This window comes from Petaurus breviceps, unplaced genomic scaffold, assembly GCF_028583685.1.
Source record: "Petaurus breviceps papuanus isolate PSGF00001 unplaced genomic scaffold, PetGlider_PUasm1.0 216, whole genome shotgun sequence".
NCBI classification, from domain to species: Eukaryota; Metazoa; Chordata; class Mammalia; order Diprotodontia; family Petauridae; genus Petaurus; species Petaurus breviceps.
In genome coordinates, this window is record NW_027185867.1 from 5,127,261 (window position 1) to 5,144,799 (window position 17,539).

At 38.5% G+C, this 17,539-nt stretch overlaps 1 protein-coding gene across 1 annotated transcript in view; it reads right to left on the reverse strand.

Annotated features, from left to right (window-relative positions):
- Window positions 1–17,539, reverse strand: part of CECR2 (CECR2 histone acetyl-lysine reader) — a 164,819-nt gene that overhangs the window by 30,022 nt on the left and 117,258 nt on the right. The window contains exons 3-7 of the mRNA XM_069094306.1: window positions 10,960–11,143; window positions 9,986–10,125; window positions 7,806–7,910; window positions 5,372–5,418; window positions 4,354–4,523 (exon numbers count right to left, since the gene is read on the reverse strand). Coding sequence (XP_068950407.1) covers window positions 4,354–4,523; window positions 5,372–5,418; window positions 7,806–7,910; window positions 9,986–10,125; window positions 10,960–11,143 — 646 coding nt within the window. The remainder of the gene's footprint in view (window positions 1–4,353; window positions 4,524–5,371; window positions 5,419–7,805; window positions 7,911–9,985; window positions 10,126–10,959; window positions 11,144–17,539) is intronic.

The window sequence follows — 17,539 nt, forward strand, 5'->3', positions numbered from 1 at the left end:
ATGTAATGGTTGGACAGTTTGGAAATCTGTCTACTTGATCTGTTTCTGTCTTGATAATTCTGCCTGTATACTTTGAAGTTCAGGATGCTGACCTTTTTCCCCTGAACGACGTAAAGGATATATGTTTGACTGATTAAAGTAAGCTTGTTAACCCATTTTGAGTTGCTTTCCTTTATAAAAGCAGATCCTAGAACCTGTGTTGGCAGCAAACTCTGAGGACGTTTGGGTGCTTGCTGCTACATAAGGTAGGTGAGAAAGTGGGAGTGGGCGTGGGCCCAAGACCAGGTCTAGTGATTACAAACTAGCAATGCTAAGTTTAATTAATTGGCAAGAATCAAAGGGAATGGTTAATTAATTAGCTAGAATGTCTCTCTTGGAATTGTAAAATATATTCTATCTTGATCCAAATATTCACATTACTTTATTCACTCCTATTATTCAATCCTTTAAGATGGTCAATTAAAAACAGATATGCCTTGCATTATTGGGATAGAAGAGGTAATAGCTTAAAATGCAACTCCACAAGGTCCTTCTAATGCCTTCCCATTCTCTTACTGTTTTGATTTTTTTAAAAATTCATGTGCTTTTTGACACAAGATTCTTCCCTATGTACTTCTACAAAGTATATTCGCACAAAAGCTAAGCAAAACTGATTGCAACTGATAGATGGCACATATCACTTTCCTGTTCTAATGCCTTTAAAGAAAAAGATATTAGTAGTTCTTCCTATCATCTATGTGGTAAGAAGTCAGCAAAACACATTGACAAATCCATTACACATAAATTATTCATCTAAGGACACCTTTGAAAACCCTCCCCAAAGAAATACTCCTGCATGGCTCTAATGGCATTCCATTACCTACAGAATTGCTGAAGGAATCATGAAGAGAATTTGTGTTGGGATGGGTCATCTTCTACAGAAATGACAGTAGCTTCCCTCTGACTTAAGCAATAATCTTTGAGACATTAAGGCCAACAAATTAATCATTAAGCCTTTCTAAACTTAGGTAAGCTGGTCCCCAGCAGCCCACTGTAGGCCTACACACTAGGCTTAAGTGAACCTGCCAGAGCTTGCAATCCATTGGTAATAGCCTTTTTCATGTTATAATGAGGAATAAGAAAAGTACTTTATCATAGAGAATGTAATTACATGTGGTTTGGTACTTGCTGCCCTGCTTAAAATTTACGTATACTTCTGAGGTTCTGCTAATATCAAGCAAAGCAAAAAAAATACAGGGAGACATAAGAACAATGGTGTTTGTCATGGAGAATATACAGTACAGAGTTGAAATGCAAGAGAGATTCCCCATGGATGGTGAAGCCCTCCAGATGCTTCAGTTTGTGAATAATACTGTGCTGATTGCATCAAGCCTCAGAACACTGAAGGGCTTCGTAAGTGAGACTGAAAAATCAAACCAAGAAAGCCTACTCTAACCATCCCAAGGGAAAAACAAATGGATAGAAGAATACTGGCTGACTAGGCTGTGATAGACAGTTGAAGGGGAAGCCTAAATAACCAATCATCAATATTTTGGACAGACAATGAAGTGGGCCCCAAATCAAAGGGTAGAGTGGGCAGATAACATTCAGAAAACTACAGAGATTTCAATGACTTGAAGCTGCTGCCCAGAACAAAAATTCATCATTGAAATACATTCTTCCAGTGGTTCTCTACAGCTCGTGAATGGCAGAGTCCCACAATCACTAAAAAACTGAAAAGGGAAAATCAATCTCATGCTTACCAGATTTCATAATATTATTAGATTTATGCAAAAATTAGCATTAAAGATATGAGCTAATAGGTGGACAGTGGCTATGTGCAGCATTCTATGCCCATGTAACATGGAGAGACAAGAGGATCACTCCCTGCTTGGCCAGAAGGGCAGGAAGCCTGCCTCCAAAGGGAACATTTGGAAGGGAAACAAACACATAGAGATCAGTTTCTTATCACAGAAGACGTGGTTGGGTTCTCATCTGAATTGTTGTACAGAGTGCCCACATTGATAATGGATATAGACTGAACGAAGTATTTGAGAATCTTTTTAGATAGTCTGTACAAAAGTAAAGAAGATTCATTTTATGTTGATTTACATAAATAACTACTAATTATTTAAAGTTAGGCCACAGGTGGTCAAGGATTATCACCTCCCTCTTTTTTCCTGTTGTGGACCTGCAATTTAATTGGTACAGGGAAATGCTGGTGAGAAAACTCCTTCTAGCCATGCATATCAGCAACTATTGCAAAACTTACAATTTTGGGGTTGTCCTAAGTAGTGAGAGATAAGTGACATGACCAGTGTTAGAGGCAGGACCTGACCTGAACCCAGATCTTCTGACCCTGAGGTTGGGTTGCTTTTCTCTGAGCAGAGTATAAACCTCTTCCAATACAAACCAGTGTTCCTTTAAAAAATAAGAATTAAATCATAGCACTGATGGCATTATATCCTATGAAAAGTATGTTTTCAGATGTTAAATTAGCATTTTGTATTACAAAGGTATGAGTATATTAATAAGGATTGCTTTGGTTTCTTATTTATTACTGACTGATGTAATGCAGCTTAATGTAGGGACACATGGAAACATCTACCCAAGAAGAAGGAATGTCAGAAAACAGAATAATCACAGAATAAATGGAGCTTTAAATTAGTCAGGAGATCACCTAGTTCTCTATTTCTCATTCTCAACCCAACAGACACCTCCCTTCTTCAGGATTAGAATTCTGTTTTTCCATCTTGTTTATAAAAATATCATGCAAGATGTTATCTGATTTCTGGATGAAATTTTGATATATTACATCTACAACAAACCCTCCACTCATTCTAACAAAAGGAAATTGTGGTTCTGGCATGAATGGTTAGAGGGATTCTTTGAAAAATCATCTGATTTTCAAATTGATTGATTTTCAAATCTGATTCCCAGATGACTGGGAAGAGATATCAAAAACTCAGAGCCATAATATTTGCATACTTTTTTTTTTTAAAGCAATTGGGGTTAAGTAACTTGCTCAAGGTTACACGGCCAGTTATTTCTGGGTGTGGTGCTGAGTGTCTGAGCCCAGATTTGATCTCCAGGTCATCCTGACACTGGGGCCGGTGCTCTTACTCATTGTGCTACCTGGCCGCCCCTTGCATACACTTCTGAAACTTGATTTGAATAATGGTCAAGAACATCAAGAGCTGCTTTTTTTTTTTTTTGGTAAGTTTATGCCTTTCTGATCTGTTCTTTTTCTGCTTCCATCTATCGGTACGGTTTCCTTCTCATTTTGAAACTTAGTTCAGAGCTGCTTGTGTACTTATATTAATTTCATTAGATGTCACCTTTCCTTCTTTACTGGAATCATTCAAAACTGTCAGAATTTTGTCCTTGAGACCCTCTAATTCTTGAACCACTTGAACAAATATTTTAGATGCTCAGGTCATGGAATCTAACTACCTTTTTGAAAAACAAGTGAAACAATACGAATGTATGAATGTCAGACTATGTGCAGCATTTATTCCCTTCCTTGACCCATTAAGTTTTAGGGGACACAATTATTTTCTCCCAGAGTTGTTTCCAGTTCATCTGGAAGTGCTTTCTCATTGATCCAGAATGGCAGCTTACTTTGCTTCCTCTACCTTTTGAAAGATGAAATGAATTCCATGCTTCAGGGCAAAGCGGGAACTCTGGAAGATGGCTGGAGAGTAGGGAGTGCCTCAATACAAGCATATTCTGCCTCTGTGCCAATTCTGTATCCCAGGAGCTGTTCGTCTATTTTTCTATCTGATGGGGCAGTCTCCAGGATACTGAAGTTCCTATTATTCTTACCAAAATACTCTCCACCATACTCTTCTTCCTTTTTTCTGGATTGCCACGTAGGTTCCTAGTTTCTTGACATACAGTGCAATTTTGCTATCATTTGTATCTTATCTATTTCTTTTGAATAACATGCATACACTTTTAATTTCAAGATATCACTTTCGCATATTACTGTTCCCTCTTTCCATTTACTATTCCCCAATGAATTACAAAGCTCACTTACAACCATCATTCTTTCTCTATTAAACCTTTCTGACAATTTTATTATCTTATCTGGGGAATTTTCTCCTTCCCATTTCAATTTCAAAGACTTAACCAGAGATCTCACCAAAAAGCAATAATCCCAAACCAAAGAACATGTATTCTGACAAACCGACATTTTACACTTCCTTAGGGATGTTGCAGCAATCATTAACAGAACAACTCTGTTCCCAGACTAAGTCTAAAATTATTCAATTTTTCTTCTTCCTAGAAGGAAATATTCTTTCTTACCAACAAACATCTTAAGCATATGGTCTTTATCACCTCAGAGAATGAGCACTAGCCATGTGTACTGACCTTCTGAGCAATCATGTTACAGATCTCGGGCAGAAAGTCTTCACTCAAGAGTTTGTACAACTGTCGTTCTCGTAGGGATGTTCTCTCTCTGAAGCTCTCTGTCACCTGCTTCCACTCTTCTTCTGTTTGACACAGAAGCCACCATGTCCCGTTCCCTGGTCCCTGGGACCCTAAAGTCAAAAGGATTTAGCCTTACTATACTATAGCCAACATCTTTATCCTATTATAAGTTTTGCCTTCACCAACCTATCACAAATTACATACTGTGTACTGGGTTCTCCTTCAAATTAGGAAGAATTCAAATTTCTGAACTATTCCTCTTTGATGTCTGCCATTTTTCAAGGTATAATGGAAAAAAATACTGATGTTCAAAATACAACCTAAGATTGACTGTGCTCAAAGCAATTACAACTTATCTTTTAAACAGACTTAGGAGTTCTTGAACAGTTTAAATCGTGACCCACATGTATTTATATATTTATATGGAACTCCTGGCTTAACACAAATCCATAGTTTTTATATTCTCATTCATTTTTACTACCACAAGTCAATCTTTTTTCTCCTACTGAAAGGTCAGAAAACACAGGTTATATGATTTCCAATGTGTGTGTATGTATAGTTTATACAAAATAAATACAAGATATTTTCCAGGGTGAGACTAGGGATGGGGGGGAGGTAGGGGGGAAAGGTTGGAATTGAGGACAACAATGGGTACATGGGATGTGGTGTGACGGGCGGGGTAGGAAAGGCTTTTCTCATTAGAAAGGCTTGCTTGATCAGAGTTGAGATCTGAAGAAGAGGTAAAGGTGAGAAGGGAACACATTTTAGGAATCATAGATAACCTGGGCAAAGACAAGGAGAAGGGAGACGTAGTATGCTGTGTCAGGAACACTAAGAAGGCCAGTTGCAGAGTGCAAGAAGGAAGTAGTATAGGTTAAAGCTAGAAAGGTAGCAGAGGCATGACATTAATATCAAGAATTACCTGCCCTTCCCCTTTCCAAACCCCAGCAAAATTTACCATTTCTTGTCTGTGGTGCTAAAGTGGAGTTTTCTTCTTGCTTTTCACTGAAACAGAGGGAAACAAAGAATATTCATTTAAATCACACACGTATTCAATTTTCCTGAAATAGAAACAGAATATAATGACTGAGGTTTACGCAATGAATGTGCCAAAAGAATACCATATTAAGGCTGCATGTGTAACTATGTTCCCTGACACATAAAAATAGTTGACATCCATGTATGTGTAACGGTGAAAGTGAGATGACAATCCCAGATGACTTTTTTCCTAGAAGTCATTAACAAGGACTTATTAAGTATAGGCTAGCTGTAGCTTTAACAGAATTACGGAAGTCTCCATCATTTGGTATGAGGCCTTTTCTCTGTTCTCCAAAGCCATGCCCTAATCCTGATAATATACCTAAAAACTTTCTAAGTATTTAAACTTCTGAAGGCACAAAACTACCAGTAGAGGGTGGCATAATTCCACAAAGCATTGTGTGCATTGATCTCACCTGCCCATTACTCAGTAAAAAAGAATCCAACTTAAAAATCTTATCCTTTGAAGATGAAGAGTAAGAATTCTATTAAAATGACCAGGTTTTTGTTCCTCCAAAAGATATAGATTAGAGTCTTGTTCTTGAAAATAAAAGGTTATGAGGAAATTTTAATATAGGGATTTTGCTCGTTTCCCCCTACAGTTTAAGGTGTATAGGCCGTTAAATCTAAAGTAGCTCTGGGAAGATATGTCTTAATTGATGCAATATAGGGGAAGCTGAGAACTGTGAAAGTACACAGGTTGGAGAATATAAGGAGCTTTTTAACACTAAAAGCAGTGGGATACAGGGAATAGCTAGAGGGAAGCAGTTAGGGGCTCAGTGGGTAGAACTCTGGGTCTGAGTCAGGAAGACCCGAGTTCCAATATGGCCTCAGACACTTCCTAGTTGTGTGGCCCCCAGGCAAGTCCCTAAATGCTTTCCTTAATCCACTGGGGAAAGAAAATAGCAAATTACTCCAGTATCTTTGCAGAGAAAACACTATGGTCAATATTGGTGTGCTATGATCCAGGGCCTTTCAAAGAGTCAGAGATGACTGAAGGACTGAACAACGACAACAAGCTAAGGTCAAAGTTATTATGACGTGTTACAAAAACTGTGTGGAACACAAACAGTTTAAACTTCTGACTCTGTCAACATTTTGACTCTTCATATTATCAGATCTGGATTCCAAAAAGACATTTTCAACTCCTCAGTAAGGAAATTCACCTAGGTACCTGATCAAATTACTGTTAGGCCACCTTGGCTCTCTGTTGAGAGACTCAAGCTGGAGATAAGTGGCTTATCCTTACAAGCATCACCACCAGGATTTTTGTACATTAGATGCTTCCTCCTTATTGATAAGCTAGTATCATTAGAATGAGGGCAAGTTTCCAGCCATGTCCTAGAAACCTAAAAATGCTCCATAAACTAAAATCAAGACCAGCAAGAGTGAGGTCCAACTTATCCTTCAATGAACCATTCACTGAGCATCAATAAAATCTCTAATCTACAAAATCCTTCTCTTGATAAATAAAAAAATACAAATTGTCAAAACTGGCCAGAATCCTGGCACAATTGTTCCTCCCCCTCCCCCCCCCAACAAATGCAAACATTCGTGTAGATACATAATAATCATGGTCTTATTCTCACCTGATAGATGAAAAAGTGCAACCTGGCATGTGAGAGCACATTAGGCCTAGGACTTCTCCATGTTACTGTCTATAAGGTCAACATCTGGGCTGAGGGGTTTATTCCAATGGCTAAGCTTGGAACACGCTCCTTGCCTATGTCTTACATTTGTGGCTAGCTGTCATTCATAGAGAGGGATCCTTGTGGAGGTTCCTTGCTCTTGGACAACATGATTGCCCCCAAATATTATTTTGTATTTTTTTGAGGGGTACATACTATTTCCCTCTAGTAGAATGTAAATTTCTTGAGGGAAAGAATTAAGATAACAGATTTAGAACTGGCAAGGGGCTAAATGGACATTTAATCTGGTGCCTCAATTTTATAGATGAGAAAATGGGGATCCAGGGAAAGTTAGGATAGAGGTGGGATAGGAATCTAGGTCCTCTGTCTGCAGAGGCAATGTTTCTATGCCTTTTAATGTCTTTCTTTGTATTTCCAGGCAGTGGCTGGCACAAAGTAAGCACTTCATAAATGTTTGTTGAATGAAATTGAGTAAAAATAAGCTGACACCATGAATTCTTCTACTTCAATGAGCACTGGGAAGAATTATATAGCATAAAGGTATTGGGCAAAGAAATGAGATTATTATCTGGGCTCTGCCACTAGGCTGTGCGACCCTGGACGCAGACCTTTCAACTTCAGCATCTTCATGTGTGTAACATGAGGGGTTCCTTTCACTTGAAGATCCTGCAATTCTATGATTACAGATCGACAAAGTGTTCTTACTTGAGTGCAATCTCCTCCTGCAATTTCTTCCGTTTGGGGGGTCGCCCTCTCCTTTTTCCTGTTTTTCCAGGTACATTTGGGATACTTTTCTGTCCTCCATTTTCCCTGATTGAAAAAAATATTTTAGAAGGAAAAGCATGAGTTGAGAAAAAAAAGGGCATTGTTCTTGTCCTAAGATTGCAAAATTGATGAAATGAGCATCAAAGAGAAAAAGGAAAAAATTTGTTGCCCTTCATTTTCATGGTGAAAAAATAAAACAGAAGAAATAGCCTTAAGTTGCAAGATGAAGATTTATGTTACTTTTAATTTTTCTTTGGTGTATACAATTTCTGTGCTGGGAGGTCTAAAATCAAGAGAGTCTTAACTTGATTCTAAGAGAGACTACTGGATTGGAAGTTTAGAGAGAGCTGGGTCCAAATTCTGCTTTCAACAATGGCTACCTATGGGACCAGGCCAGTCACTCAAGGCCTCTGAGCTTCTAGTTATTTCATCTGTAAAATGGGGTTAACACCTCTCGTATTATTACCTCACAGGGCTATCTGGAAGATCTAATGAGAGCATATGAGGCACTTTACAAGTCCAAGTGGTTGGGCCTGTTCATGTGCACCTGTGAGCCCTGATCCTGGGGGAGGTTGAGGCTAGTAAAACCCTGAGGCTCATGAGTTACAAGCTGCAACAGGGGTGAAGCTCTCTGTGTCCAAGATAAATGGGACACCAGCATGGGAAGCCCCTTGGATCGGGCCAGAAAACCAGAGCTGACTAAAGTTCTCATGTTGGGCAGTTCTGGAAGCAGATCTGTGGGTGGATGCTGGACTTCAATCCTTCCAGCTGGGTGAGAGATCTCGCCTCAAACCCCAAGCCCTAGAGCACTACAGAGATAGGCCGGTTCTTATTCCCAGAATGCTCTACAAGCAGTTTTGCAAGGGGGCAGGGGCAGCAGGACAGACTGGCTTGCCTCTATCTTCACTGATTCTAAAATGAATGAAAGGGCCAAACCTTACCGACAACTTGAGCTGCCAACTGTGTGATTCACAGAAGAAAACCTTGTTGTATTTAATTGAAAAACAAAAACAAACAACCAACCAAATTGCCACAAAAATTACACTTACCTAGCACAGGTAACATGCAGACAGACAGAAGGTGGAATGATGAATTAGAAATCTTACTTTGAGGATGTTATCATTTATATCTCAATATCTATAGATTATTAGCTCAAATTTATTACTATTTTGCTAAATTACTTCAAACCAGCTCTTTGGTTTTTAGACCTAGCCAAATCACTTAGTAGAAGAGAACAAAACCAACAATAAATAATGGACATTTACATAGTATTATAATATTAATAAAACATTTTGTATACATTACATATCATGGGAACCTCCAAACAACCTAAGATACAGATACTATAGGACAGCAAGGTGGCACAGTAGATGGAGAACCGTTAGTCCTGGAGTCAGGAAGACCTGAGTTCAAATCCAGCCACAGATACTTACTAGCTCTGTAACCCAGGCAAGTCACTGCAACTTCTGTTTCCTCATCTGTAAAATGGGGGTAACAGCCCCCACCTCCCAGGATCATAGTGAGGATCAAATGAGATAATTACTGTAAAATGCTTAGCACAGTGCCTTTCACATAGTAAGCCCTACAAAAAATGTTAGCTATCATTATTGTGATTTTAAAGATTAGAGCACTGTGGTGTAGAGTCCAAGATCACAGTTTCAGATTCAAGTGTAATATCCTTATGTACCAAGCTACCTCTCACTAGACTGTCCTGTGGGATATTTAAAAATATAATTTTAACTTTTCATATAACCAATTTTTATTGATGTTAGTCATTAAAATCTCAAATTTTTATATAATCTCTAATCTCAACAGAGGACACACTGGATAAGATCCTGATGTTGAGAAAGATTGATGGCAAAAAGAAAAGGGATGAGAATGAGACGGAGAGATAGTGTCATGGAAACAATGAAGATGAACTTGGACACTCCTTCAGAGAGTTGAGGATAGAAGGGCCTGGCATGCTATGGTTCATGAGGTCCATCACATGTGACTGAACAACAATGATAATCTCAACAATGATCTGAGCATCTGTTTTATGTAGGATGCTGTACTATATACATCTATCTTTTCAGAGAAAGAAAGAAATAAAAGGCAGTCTTTGCCCTCAATGTACTTACTTAATTGAGGCCAGTTCTCCATTGGATTTTCCCTGTATTGGGTCTTCCTTGTACATTCGAGTTCCATAGAAATACCAATACAATGCACCAGTGCTGTCTTCACCCAAAGGTTCCACTCGGAGGCTATCTGCATCCAAACCCTACAGCCAGAAGCACAAGGAGGAAAGGAAGGAAACTAAAATGAGAAATTAAAAGTTATATACTGTCCAACCAAATTAAAAAGTAGATGACAATTTGGGATATAACAAAGAGGCACTGCTCATCTAATAATTTGGTTTAGGATAACTTTATTTTTTATATCCATGAAAAATTGCTGCCACGGGATAGAATCAGATACTGTGAAAACTTCACCCCCACATTGCAATGTAGCTCCATCTTAACCTGAGGCAAATTCTATTTCAAATCTGATCCAGAACAATAGGGAACTGTTTACAGTGGGGTCCCACCTCCAACAATCTTCCTATAATGTATCCTAGAGCAAAGCCAAATGAAGAAGTTATCCAACACACTTCACATTGAAGAATATTTGATTTCAAATCTATACCTTCTCTCTACAATCTCCTCCTAAAGATGACAAAGGTGAAAGCCAAAGGTTTCTTTACTCTCTACCTCCACGACTTTTTCAAATCAACATTTATTTTGCAAGGTGTACTGAATTTTCAACTAATTTTAATGTTCTGATCAATAGGAAGAGGAAGATAATTTGACAAACCTTAATTCAGCAACATTTATTTGTATTCTTGCATAGAGGTAGTGAAAGTTTTTATTCCCTACCCACTTTTCAAGATTCTATTTAGTCTAGTACAGGTGTGAAAGGTAGGTTCCAACTAAAAATTCTATCAGTCATCTATGCATCTTTCAGATGTTGGACCAAAATAAAATAAATTCTAACTCCTCATTCCTTTCCCCTCTTTTTGTTTTATATTCTAATCTCATTTCTAAGTGCTTCAGGACCAGGACAGCCTATTAAACACCTTAAGGAGATCGAAGACATCGTCTGCATCAAGCCGATAATCACAGAGGCGATGGAGAATCTCCACTCGAGTGCGCAGAGGCAGGTCTTGAAAACTGGCTTCTCTCAGGGGGTTGGGTTTCCCTTCCTCAAGTTCCCACCGGTAGTTGATGATGTCTTCTAGGTAGCTATGGAATGTCTGAGACCTAATCAGAGAGTCCCAATCACAAAAACATTTTAGCAAATGATTACGATGGAGAAAAGCATTTGGAGGAGTGAAAAGGTGGTGGTATAGGGAAGTTGGCACTGATGAAACAGACATCTCTATTGGGAAGAAATATGGCATAATAACAAGTATCTGAAAGACCTATTGAAGGAAGGTGTGTCTGTGTATCTCTCTCTACCTTTAGGGAGGTCAAAGTACTTTGGAGAGTTTTGGGAAGACATTGATGTTTTTGTTCAGATCAAAGTAAAACTTGCTACATCTCTACGAAATAAGGGAATAATATTCCACTTAGTAAATGGTGAAGAAAAAAAGTGTTTTTCCCTCATTTTTATAGTTAGTGAGGAAACATGTTAGTATCTTAAGCATCAGAAACATACTACTATAAAGGACTAATTTAAGTACTGTTCCTTTTACACTGAGAATCTAAATCTGGTTAGCCCAAATGAGTGAATTTTATTCTGTGCCTTATATAGACTGCTACCCTAGAGAACGAGGAAAAGTTTCCCAAATTTTCAGTTAGTTTCAAGTAACTACAACTTCAGGGAAATTTTCCAGCATATACTAGTCTTTTTTTTTCCCATGAAAAATTATATTAACTGAATAATGTTAATTTGTTTAATAGTTAAATTAAGCACCCAAATATACTTTTGAATTAATCAGCAAGGACAAACAAAACAAAACAAAAAAATACCATACACATCTCTCTAAGGTTTGCAAAGCACTTTATAAATATTACCTCACTTTTAACCTTGTAACAACCCCATAAGGGAGATGCTATTATTATCTCCATTTTGCAAATGAGGAAACTGGAGGTAGAAAGAAGTTGCATGATCTGCCCAGAGTCACACAGCTAAGTGTCCAAGTCAGGATTTGAACTCTGCTCTTCTTAAATAATCTAGGTTTAGTCTTCTATCAATGGGTTTATCTAGGATCAACTAAATTTGCACCACATATCATTATCATCATCATCATCATCCATCCACTCTATCAACTGCCACTTAACAAATGCACAATGTGTCAAAATAATATCTACTATTTTATAGGGGAAAACGAAAAAGATTTGCAGGAAAAAAACCAGGTAGCAAATAAAAGTAAATTAAGTTTTCTTATTTCCTCTTTAAACAAGAAGGGAAGGAGTCTTCTACTAAAAGCTACCTGTAACCTTAGGTTATCAACCCTAAGCATAGATGTAATGATCTAAAAATTATATTATGGATCCTAAATTTATTTCTATTGTCCATTACATTTAAGATCCAATCTTGCATCAAAAACTCTTCCCCTATTAAATATATATTTAAAATAAGCACACAAAAATCAAAATGTTTAAAAAGAAAAAAGGATTTCCCCCCCTGGAATTGGTAGGAGGCCAGAGGAAGAACAAGAGGTGGATAATGCTACTTATTTACAAATCTTTTCTCCTGCTACCAGGTGCAATTTGGTGGTTACACAAGGCTTTTCTTCTCATTCCCCCCTTATCTTTTGCAATGAAGGAAAATGGCTGATTCTGAGACACAGCATCATTCTGGCAGCCCCAGACTGATATGAGGAGAGAGGATGGCAGCTTCATGACAGCAAGAAGACAGGCTGGTCTGAGAGAGAGAGAACTCTCTTATTCAAACAGTGAAATGGAAGCATGCAAAAATACTAGCCAAGCAAACATTTGTGTGTATAAACAGTGTTCTTTGTCCTTACATTTGTCTGAAAGCCTCCTTTTCTCCCATAGAACTGCATGTCTGGGATTCCTTTTTTCTCTGATATGGTTGTTTCAATTAACCCAGTTATAGTCAAAAGTTTTCTTAAGACACCCTCGTGCTACCTAATTTACAGACATGCCCCTCCCTCTCTTTAAGCTACAGAATGTTTCTGAAGCCTTGAGATAAGAGGGTAGGCACAGCATTTTTCTAAGAACTCTGTATCCTTACATCCTAATGTTAAAGAATTAATCAGCAGCTGTATGACAACATAAAAAGGAAAAAAAATTTCTCAAGAGACAGTGGGTTAAGATAATTCCAAATTTCCTCTTATTTTAGCTGAGTAAAGTTAAGTATTAAATAGTAGCAGTTCTAAATAGAGGGAAAAGTTGGATGTTGAAAGAGAAAGTGGTTTTATATTTTAGTTACATTTAAGAGATCAATCAAATCAACTAACCAATATTGGCCATCTGTTGCTCATATCCATGTTTGATGCCAGCATATTACTTTAAAAACAGTAATGGTGACATTTAAGTGTTAGGCAGGCTGATATCAGACCTATTAGTTCTTTGCACAACTGGTCTACTTCCCTCTCCATTCTGGCAAAAACTCCAGGGCTCCAAAGTGGGCCATTGTCCTACTCATCTCCCCTCCCCCAGCAGCAGAGGGAAAAGCCTCCAGCTATTATCATTCAGCAGTCAACTAAGTAAGGTAGTTTGGAAAGGCTTGGGGAGGTCGATTTTTGGGAGCTCCTCCCTCCCCTCCCCCTACCTCCACATAATTTACCTCCCTTCTTCAGACAAACAAATTTACTGAGCTTAAAAAGCGGTAAAAGCCTCAAGCTTTGGGAACTAGAGAGTTCTGGAGAAATGAGTGGTAATAATATTCCATTTGGCTCTTTTCCTACCAGTGCCTTCCTCCAATTGACTGGATTCTCAGACTCTGGAAGGAAGGTCAAGTTGGAATGGTTTTGAGTAAATGTTTACTGGCCCAAGGACTAAGTTCTTAGTTGATATGGGTCTCATCACTGGGCTGGCCTCAGGATGATTTTTTTTTTTTTGACCACAGCAACTCAGAAAAGACTAGGCTGCAGAGTAAGCACCCACACAAGCATTAATTGAGACAATTAAAATAACTTTGCTCCATAGTTCTTCCTAATTATGACTGTTGATACTTAAAGGGGGAAAAGTGCTTTATCCATACAACTGTCCCTCACAACAACACTGAGATAAGTATAAAAATATAATGGATATTACCTCTATTTTAAAGATAAGGAAAACTGTGGCAAGTTAAGTGACTAGTCTATTGTCACTCAATTGATGAGGGTCCCCGGCATTATTATAACCCAGTTCTTTCCTGCCCCTAAAGTCCAACTCTTTTCTCCAGATTGTTTTGCCTTTCAAAGGTCAGGAAACCAGCCTAGAGAATGCAGGAATTCCATTGTTAAAAGATTGGGATCCTCGGGCCTAGGAAAGGGATAATTGCCTCTCCTCCATAGACAACAGACCACTCTGATAGCACTTCAACTAAAGCTTCAATGTATTATGACAAACACTTATGAGGGTTCAAAATCAGTCTCTTAAAAGAAAAAGTCTGGATGAAATCCTCTGTTGGAAGTTTAGAGCCTTTCATGATCCAATCTTACATCCTCACTGCCCCAATCCTATGACACACATTGCTGTCCCTTGCTGGCTGCTCCCCCTGACAAATGCTCTCTCCATTCTAGTCCAAAGCTGCAGGTCCGACCTTGTCACCCTTGGCACCCCTCCCCCATTCAGTAAACCCCAGTGGCTCCCTATCACTCCACTAGCAAGCAGAAAATCCCCAGCCATTGAAATCCTTCATAATCTATGCCCCACCCTAATTGACTCCCTCTGTATATCTGCAATCTGGTGACATTAGCCTCCTGGCAGCTCCTGGGAGACATTTTCACAGGCTGGCTTCCCTGTCTGTAATTCTCTCCCTCCTCTTACTGGTCTCCATCTCCAGCCCTATCTTCCACCGTCCTTCACATCCCAACTAAAATTCAAGGTCTTTGAGAAGCCTTTCTTGGTCCCCCTAAATGTCCCCCTTCTTTCTGTGGCTGTCTTCCATTTTAATCCCCTACAGATCTTGTTTGTATATGTTTACAAGTTGTCAACTCCATCAGACTGTGAACTCCTTAAGAGCACAGACTGATTTTTTGCCTTTTTTTAAAAATCTCCAGTGTTTAGCATAGTGATAGGCTCATAGTAGACACTTATTCTTAGCTGGCATAATAATAATAATAATAATAATAATGGACACTTGTTAATTGTGTTAATTACTTACTGAAAATGAGATACACAGATGTTTTGTGACCATCTGAAAAATTATAATAAAGTGAGGGTAGAGGTAGGAATTTACTGTAAGTGAAACTCATTGGCAAAACTTCTGATCCTAGCATCAAACTATGTACATTGGTATGTTTAAGTATCTTCCTTAAGAGACAAGCAAGAAAATAAGTAAATATTTGGTTTGGTAATGGCTTCTAGTACATTCAGGGTAGGTATCTTCATACCCAAGTAAAAGACTTGCTAAAAAGGACTCCCCAGATTAATTGGACAATAAGCAGAAATATGAATTTTTTAAAAAGCAATATACATTTTGGATATACATGTCTGTATCTGTGTGTGTATTTCCTATGGTCTCCTGAATAATTAGGTTCTATAAGATGAAATACCAGTAAATATAAGGACAATAAATACTAGGCCAAGTGAGATACTTTATCTTTTTAAATTTAAAGGACCATCTGTATAAGAAAGAGAAACTCAAAGCACTGATTATTAAGTGGGAACCAATTTAAGGTGTTGCTTTGGGGGAGGGGGGTAGGGACAGGTGGGAGGGAGAGTTCCACGGAACCCATATCTAACCAGGTATATGATCATACCTATGTCCAAAATTAAAGAAGCCAGGATGGACTGATTTATTCTATCATAGGAATATAAAGACTAAATAATCAGGTGAGACCATGTGAGAACAACAGTGTAAACAGAAACTACATGGAATCAACCTACAGAACAGGAATCTAGGGCTACTGATGAAAAAAATGACAATATATTTAGATAAAAATCTGGGGCCAAATTTTATGCAGCGGACAAAATGGCTGGTCTGGAGTCAGGAACTCATCTTACTAAATTCAAATCAGGCCTGAGACAATCACTAGCTGTGGAACCCTGGGCAAGTCACTTAAGCTCTGCTTGCCTCAGTCTCCTTATCTATAAAATGAGCTGGAAAAAGAAATGGCAAACCACTCCAGTATCTTTGCCAACAAAATCCCAAACAGGGTTACAAAGAGTTGGATATGACTAACAAGACTCAACAACAACTTTAAAACTACTTAAATCATTATTCAATACACTTACCAGGTAATCAAATTTGATTCAGTTTTCATATTAGGCAAATTAATAACTAACAGTTGAGCAACTACTCCAAAATCTCATGGTGAGCTTGTTGACAAGTCACTCTGAGGGGTAGGACCTTTTCAGATTTCTACCTCTGAACATAACAAAATGACAGACTAGCATAATAACATTAATAGAATGCTGGGTACATTCTACGGAAATGAAAGCATTGCTATAGACCAATTCATTAATAATTTCTGAATTCTTAGGATCCTTACATTTAAGATTAGAATGGGCAACAGGTTCAAAGCCTTATGTTTACAAGAAATAGTCTAATACTTGGCTACAAGTAAATCACCAAGAAGGAAATATGCAGAGGTGAGGAAAGAATGCTAAGTAGATTTTTTTCCTTCCCTAGAAAAATTAAGAAAAGGATGCAGTAAAAATGAATGGTACGGCAATTCAAAGAATCATAGGGGGAGATCTGGATGTGGGAACTGGAAGCAAGTGTTTCACTTCCCCACCTTGACCAGTCAGTTTGGAGCATCACTGAAAGTCTAACTCAGAAAAGGTAGCCAGGAAAGCTGGGTCACTGGGAAGGAGCCATGTCTCAGTGCAAATAAAGAAATATGTATGGACAAATAAATAAATAAATGAATGAATGAATGAATGAATAAAATAAAATAAAAATTGAGGCATTCCATAGAGCACAGGTAGTAGGGGTGGGGAGCTTTAGACCTGAGACATGGGAACAGGGGTAGATCGTGGATTGGAGAGAATGGGAATAAAGGGGGGGGGTTTGAGCAGTGATAGCTAAGGGTTCAGAATCCATGGGAAAGGGAAAGGTATGATGAGGTAGTAGTATATCAATCACTGAAAAACAAATCCAGGAAGGTTATCCCTGCATAGCTTGAAGAAAGGAGAGGTAACCCAGGTCAGGGAAAGCCAACAGTTATAGGGGGTGATGAAATGAATGGCTATTCAGGAAGGAAGACACAAGCAAGGCAACTATTGTGGAGTATGGGAGAGAGAGAAAAGAAGAGAATACAGTGGTGTGTTCCACAGCTCCTCCATCCACAGCTATTATTGCCTGAAGGAACACAGAATACCATATGCAGGATGTCCCAGAAGTCTGAAACTGTGGATACCTTCTATTAAACACCTCATATTACCATGATGAAAGGCTTTTTCCATCCTAGTTCTGCTCTTTGCTTTCATTCCCTGTCCTTGGTTAATTGTGCCTTAAGGCACTGTTAGGCAGAAACCATGGACTTCCATTCCTGTGGAATAAAACTGTCCTCTAGTGAGCCTGGTTGTGGCTAC